This window comes from Notolepis coatsorum, assembly GCF_963971535.1.
Source record: "Notolepis coatsorum genome assembly, chromosome: 14".
Lineage (NCBI taxonomy): Eukaryota > Metazoa > Chordata > Actinopteri > Aulopiformes > Paralepididae > Notolepis > Notolepis coatsorum.
In genome coordinates this window covers 2,438,763-2,446,092 of record NC_140178.1, presented here as the reverse complement: position 1 = coordinate 2,446,092, position 7,330 = coordinate 2,438,763, and the positions used below count along the sequence as shown (strand labels likewise).

Below are 7,330 nucleotides of genomic sequence, written 5' to 3'. Positions count from 1 at the left end.
CAACAGTCTAGTGTGGGCGTTTCAGACCTGATGCAACAGTCTAGTGTGGGCGTTTCAGACCTGATGCAACAGTCTAGTGTGGGCGTTTCAGACCTGATGCAACAGTCTAGTGTGGGCGTTTCAGACCTGATGCAACAGTCTAGTGTGGGCGTTTCAGACCTGATGCAACAGTCTAGTGTGGGCGTTTCAGACCTGATGCAACAGTCTAGTGTGGGCGTTTCAGACCTGATGCAACAGTCTAGTGTGGGCGTTTCAGACCTGATGCAACAGTCTAGTGTGGGCGTTTCAGACCTGATGCAACAGTCTAGTGTGGGCGTTTCAGACCTGATGCAACAGTCTAGTGTGGGCGTTTCAGACCTGATGCAACAGTCTAGTGTGGGCGTTTCAGACCTGATGCAACAGTCTAGTGTGGGCGTTTCAGACCTGATGCAACAGTCTAGTGTGGGCGTTTCAGACCTGATGCAACAGTCTAGTGTGGGCGTTTCAGACCTGATGCAACAGTCTAGTGTGGGCGTTTCAGACCTGATGCAACCGTCTAGTGTGGGCGTTTCAGACCTGATGCAACAGTCTAGTGTGGGCGTTTCAGACCTGATGCAACCGTCTAGTGTGGGCGTTTCAGACCTGATGCAACAGTCTAGTGTGGGCGTTTCAGACCTGATGCAACAGTCTAGTGTGGGCGTTTCAGACCTGATGCAACAGTCTAGTGTGGGCGTTTCAGACCTGATGCATCAGTCTAGTGTGGGCGTTTCAGACCTGATGCAACAGTCTAGTGTGGGCGTTTCAGACCTGATGCAACAGTCTAGTGTGGGCGTTTCAGACCTGATGCAACAGTCTAGTGTGGGCGTTTCAGACCCGATGCAACAGTCTAGTGTGGGCGTTTCAGACCTGATGTAACAGTCTAGTGTGGGCGTTTCAGACCTGATGCAACAGTCTAGTGTGGGCATTTCAGACCTGATGCAACAGTCTAGTGTGGGCGTTTCAGACCTGATGCAACAGTCTAGTGTGGGCGTTTCAGACCTGATGCAACAGTCTAGTGTGGGCATTTCAGACCTGATGCAACAGTCTAGTGTGGGCGTTTCAGACCTGATGCAACAGTCTAGTGTGGGCGTTTCAGACCTGATGCAACAGTCTAGTGTGGGCAGTTTCAGACCTGATGCAACAGTCTAGTGTGGGCGTTTCAGACCTGATGCAACAGTCTAGTGTGGGCGTTTCAGACCTGATGCAACAGTCTAGTGTGGGCGGTTTCAGACCTGATGCAACAGTCTAGTGTGGGCGTTTCAGACGCGATGCAACCGTCTAGTGTGGGCGTTTCAGACCCAATGCAACAGTCTAGTGTGGGCGTTTCAGACCTGATGCAACAGTCTAGTGTGGGCGTTTCAGACCTGATGCAACAGTCTAGTGTGGGCGTTTCAGACCTGATGCAACAGTCTAGTGTGGGCGTTTCAGACCTGATGCAACAGTCTAGTGTGGGCGTTTCAGACCTGATGCAACCGTCTAGTGTGGGCGTTTCAGACCCAATGCAACAGTCTAGTGTGGGCGTTTCAGACCTGATGCAACAGTCTAGTGTGGGCGTTTCAGACCTGATGCAACAGTCTAGTGTGGGCGTTTCAGACCCAATGCAACAGTCTAGTGTGGGCGTTTCAGACCTGATGCAACCGTCTAGTGTGGGCGTTTCAGACCCGATGCAACAGTCTAGTGTGGGCGTTTCAGACCTGATGCAACAGTCTAGTGTGGGCGTTTCAGACCCGATGCAACAGTCTAGTGTGGGCGTTTCGACCTGATGCAACCGTCTAGTGTGGGCGTTTCAGACCTGATGCAACAGTCTAGTGTGGGCGTTTCAGACCTGATGCAACAGTCTAGTGTGGGCGTTTCAGACCTGATGCAACAGTCTAGTGTGGGCGTTTCAGACCTGATGCAACAGTCTAGTGTGGGCGTTTCAGACCTGATGCAACCGTCTAGTGTGGGCGTTTCAGACCTGATGCAACAGTCTAGTGTGGGCGTTTCAGACCTGATGCAACCGTCTAGTGTGGGCGTTTCAGACCTGATGCAACAGTCTAGTGTGGGCGTTTCAGACCTGATGCAACAGTTCTGCAACAGTCTAGTGTGGGCGTTTCAGACCTGATGCAACAGACTAGTGTGGCGTTTCAGACCTGATGCAACCGTCTAGTGTGGGCGTTTCAGACCTGATGCAACCGTCTAGTGTGGGCGTTTCAGACCTGATGCAACAGTCTAGTGTGGGCGTTTCAGACCTGATGCAACAGTTCTGCAACAGTCTAGTGTGGGCGTTTCAGACCTGATGCAACAGTCTAGTGTGGGCGTTTCAGACCTGATGCAACCGTCTAGTGTGGGCGTTTCAGACCTGATGCAACAGTCTAGTGTGGGCGTTTCAGACCTGATGCAACAGACTAGTGTGGGCGTTTCAGACTGATGCAACAGTCTAGTGTGGGCGTTTCAGACCTGATGCACAGAGCCAGAGAAGCCAATTATTGTTTTCAGGGCTTTTGGGCCTTTTGTCTCTATAGCAAAATGTTAACTCTAACGTCAGTCAATGACATGACAGCGGCTGACCTTTTGAGCAGACGTGGTGTCGGGTTCCTCGGTGACGCCGTCGGTGTTTGTTTTCATCAGACGGCGGAGGTCTTCCTCCCATAGACCGCTATCTCACATCCAATGTTGACATTTGAGCAAATTAGTTTTGGGTTTAGGGAGAGGATATAAACACGACCAGGGAGTCACGACGCCCCTGAACCCGTCTCGCTGCCAATACCCAAATAAAGTCTACCGCAGGAAAAAGGTACATAATGTACGGTATCTTATAGCCATACGTAAATAATTTGCGTTTCTTGTTGGTGAAAGTCTCCCCATAATGTGTTATTGTGTATAATAATGTATTATAGTGTCATAGTAATGATAATACATTATGTAAGGGATAATGTATAGCTACGAGGTCATTGTCGCAAAATAATTGACCGACACTGCGTTCTGGAACACAGAGGCGCCTCGCCGAGGTGTTCTAAACGCAGTGAAGGTCAATTATTTTGCGACAATAACCGAGTATAGCTATTCATTATCCCGCTTATTACAGGGCTAACTTACTAACAATATACCTAATTAATTTTACACCATCAACAAGACGAGATCAAATGCAGACGCAGTTGTTCTGTGGCTCCTCTGTCATCGCCAGCAGGTGTGTGGACGTGATTGAACCTGATGTAGTGCAGCTGTGCATAATGGTAAAGCTTAGCTTTCGTGACTGCGATCAAAATGCTTGATTGTGATTGGTCAATAGCGCTCTGTTGCCCTAACAGCGGTCATTATTGCGCGTTGCCCATAGCAGCGGTGAATTGTCGAGAAATAATTGACCGCTGCTAGGGGTAACGGAGCGCTATTGACCAATCACAATCAAGCATTTTGGCGAATGTTAAAACGCCATGTAATAAGATACAATATACATTATGACACAATAATACATTATGATACAATACATTATGGTACAATATTACATTATGACACAATAATACATTATAAGTTATAACTAGGGATGTCCGATATTATCGGCCTACCGATATTATCGGCCGATATCGGCATTAAAATGTGATATCGTAAAATATCGGTATCGGTTTTCAAAAAAAAAATATATATATATATATATATTTTTTTTTTACATTTCTATAACCTTTATTTACCCAGGCAAGCAAGTAAGAACAAATTCTGATTTTATTTATTGTCAAAAGTATGCATAATGTTGTGTTAATTCCACAACAAGAGATATGTAATGTTAATTACCTGAAATTATTCCGTTTTTTCGGGGGGGGGGGGGGGGGGGGGGGGGGGGACCCTGCATATATCGGTATCGGTTGATATCGGTATCGGAAATTAAGAGTTGGACAATATCGGTATATCGGTATCGGTAAAAAAGCCAATATCGAGCATCCCTAGTTTTAACACAATAATAATAAGTAGATCACAGTGTGTCCTCTCTCTCTGTGTGTGTGTGTCTCCAGCAGTAGATCACAGTGTGTCCTCTCTCTCTCTCTCTGTGTGTGTGTCTCCAGCAGTAGATCACAGTGTGTCCTCTCTCCTCTCTGTGTGTGTGTCTCCAGCAGTATAGATCAGTGTGTCCTCTCTCTCTGTGTGTGTGTGTCTCCGGCAGTAGATCACAGTGTGTCCTCTCTCTCTCTGTGTGTGTGTGTGTCTCCAGCAGTATAGATCACAGTGTGTCCTCTCTCTCTCTCTGTGTGTGTGTCTCCAGCAGTATAGATCACAGTGTGTCCTCTCTCTCTCTCGTGTGTGTGTCTCCAGCAGTATAGATCACAGTGTGTCCTCTCTCTCTCTCTGTGTGTGTGTGTTCTCCAGCAGTATAGATCACAGTGTGTCCTCTCTCTCTCTCTCTCTGTGTGTGTGTCTCCAGCAGTATAGATCACAGTGTGTCCTCTCTCTGTGTGTGTGTGTGTCTCCAGCAGTATAGATCACAGTGTGTCCTCTCTCTCTCTCTGTGTGTGTCTCCAGCAGTATAGATCACAGTGTGTCCTCTCTCTGTGTTTGTGTGTGTCTCCAGCAGTATAGATCACAGTGTGTCCTCTCTCTCTGTGTGTGTGTGTCTCCAGCAGTATAGATCACAGTGTGTCCTCTCTCTCTCTGTGTGTGTGTCTCCAGCAGTATAGATCACAGTGTGTCTCTCTCTGTGTGTGTGTGTCTCCAGCAGTATAGATCACAGTGTGTCCTCTCTCTCTCTGTGTGTGTGTCTCCAGCAGTATAGATCACAGTGTGTCCTCTCTCTCTCTCTGTGTGTGTGTGTCTCCAGCAGTATAGATCACAGTGTGTCTCTCTCTCTCTCTGTGTGTGTGTGTCTCCAGCAGTATAGATCACAGTGTGTCCTCTCTCTCTCTCTGTGTGTGTGTGTCTCCAGCAGTATAGATCACAGTGTGTCCTCTCTCTCTCTGTGTGTGTGTCTCCCAGCAGTATAGATCACAGTGTGCTCTCTCTCTCTCTCTCTCTGTGTGTGTCTCCAGCAGTATAGATCACAGTGTGTCCTCTCTCTCTCTGTGTGTGTGTCTCCAGCAGTATAGATCACAGTGTGTCTTCTCTCTCTCTGTGTGTGTGTCTCCAGCAGTATAGATCACAGTGTGTCCTCTCTCTCTCTCTCTCTGTGTGTGTGTGTCTCCAGCAGTATAGATCACAGTGTGTCCTCTCTCTCTCTCTGTGTGTGTGTCTCCAGCAGTATAGATCACAGTGTGTCCTCTCTCTCTCTGTGTGTGTGTGTCTCCAGCAGTATAGATCACAGTGTGTCCCTCTCTCTCTCTGTGTGTGTCTCCGGCAGTATATAGATCACAGTGGATCCCCTCTCTCTCTGTGTGTCCCAGCAGTATAGATCACCATGGCGGCCCTGTTGGATCTGAAGAGCAGCGTCATGAGGCAGGTGCAGAGGAGTCAGTCTCTCCGGGGGAGGAGGGAGGCTCTGCCCTCGGCCAGCAGCCCCCTCACACACTGTCCTGACCCCCTGCCGCTGAGGTGAGTACCGCCCTGACCCCACGGTCCTGACCCCCTGCCCTCACACCCTGCCCTGACCCCCTGCCCTGACACCCTGCCCTGACCCCCTGCCCTGACCCCCTGCCCTGACCCCCTGTCCTGACCCCACTGCCCTGACCCCACTGTCCTGACCCCACTGCCCTGACCCCACTGTCCTGACCCCTGACCCCACTGTCCTGACCCCACTGCCCTGACCCCCTGCCCTGACACCCTGCCCTGACCCCCTGCCCTGACCCCCTGCCCTGACCCCCTGTCCTGACCCCACTGCCCTGACCCCCTGCCCTGACCCCCTGCCCTGACCCCACTGTCCTGACCCCACTGCCCTGACCCCCTGCCCTGACCCACTGTCCTGACCCCACTGTCCTGACCCCACTGCCCTGACCCCACTGTCCTGACCCCACTGCCCTGACCCCACTGTCCTGACCCCACTGCCCTGACCCCCTGCCCTGACCCCACTGTCCTGACCCCCTGCCCTGACCCCCTGTCCTGACCCCACTGTCCTGACCCCACTGTCCTGACCCCCTGCCCTCACCCCCTGCCCTGACCCCACTGTCCTGACCCCACTGCCCTGACCCCCTGCCCTGACCCCACTGTCCTGACCCCACTGTCCTGACCCCACTGCCCTGACCCCACTGTCCTGACCCCACTGCCCTGACCCCACTGTCCTGACCCCACTGCCCTGACCCCCTGCCCTGACCCCACTGTCCTGACCCCCTGCCCTGACCCCCTGTCCTGACCCCACTGTCCTGACCCCACTGTCCTGACCCCCTGTCCTGACCCCACTGTCCTGACCCCACTGTCCTGACCCCCTACCCTGACCCCCTACCCTGACCCCCTGCCCTGACCCCCTGCCCTGACCCCCTGCCCTGACCCCCTGCCCTGACCCCCTGCCCTGACCCCACGGTCCTGACCCCCTACCCTGACCCCCTACCCTGACCCCCTGTCCTGACCCCCTACCCTGACCCCCTACCCTGACCCCCTGCCCTGACCCCCTGCCCTGACCCCCTGCCCTGACCCCCTGCTTCTGACCCCACTGCCCTGACCCCCTACCCTGACCCCACTGCCCTGACCCCACTGCCCTGACCCCCTACCCTGACCCCCTGCCCTGACCCCCTGCCCTGACCCCCTGCCCTGACACCCTGTCCTGACCCCCTGTCCTGACCCCCTACCCTGACCCCCTGCCCTGACCCCCTGCTTCTGACCCCACTGCCCTGACCCCCTACCCTGACCCCACTGCCCTGACCCCCTACCCTGACCCCCTGCCCTGACCCCCTGCTTCTGACCCCACTACCCTGACCCCCTACCCTGACCCCACTGCCCTGACCCCCTACCCTGACCCCCTGCCCTGACCCCCTGCCCTGACCCCCTGCCCTGACCCCCTGCCCTGACCCCCTGCCCTGACCCCCTGCTTCTGACCCCACTGCCCTGACCCCCTACCCTGACCCCACTGCCCTGACCCCACTGCCCTGACCCCCTACCCTGACCCCCTGCCCTGACCCCCTGCCCTGACCCCCTGTCCTGACCCCCTACCCTGACCCCCTGCCCTGACCCCCTGCTTCTGACCCCACTGCCCTGACCCCCTACCCTGACCCCACTGCCCTGACCCCCTACCCTGACCCCCTGCCCTGACCCCCTGCTTCTGACCCCACTACCCTGACCCCCTACCCTGACCCCACTGCCCTGACCCCCTACCCTGACCCCCTGCCCTGACCCCCTGCCCTGACCCCCTGCCCTGACCCCCTGCCCTGACCCCCTGCCCTGACCCCCTGCCCTCACACACTGCCCTGACCCCCTGCTTCTG

At 53.9% G+C, this 7,330-nt stretch overlaps 1 protein-coding gene across 1 annotated transcript in view; it reads left to right on the top strand.

Moving 5' to 3' along the window:
- Positions 1 to 5,377: 5,377 nt before the first annotated feature.
- Positions 5,378 to 7,330, top strand: part of baiap3 (BAI1 associated protein 3) — a gene marked incomplete at both ends in the record, with an annotated part of 168,250 nt that continues 166,297 nt past the window's right edge. The window contains one exon of the mRNA XM_084328312.1: positions 5,378 to 5,511. Within this exon, the coding sequence (XP_084184438.1) occupies positions 5,378 to 5,511 (134 nt within the window). The remainder of the gene's footprint in view (positions 5,512 to 7,330) is intronic.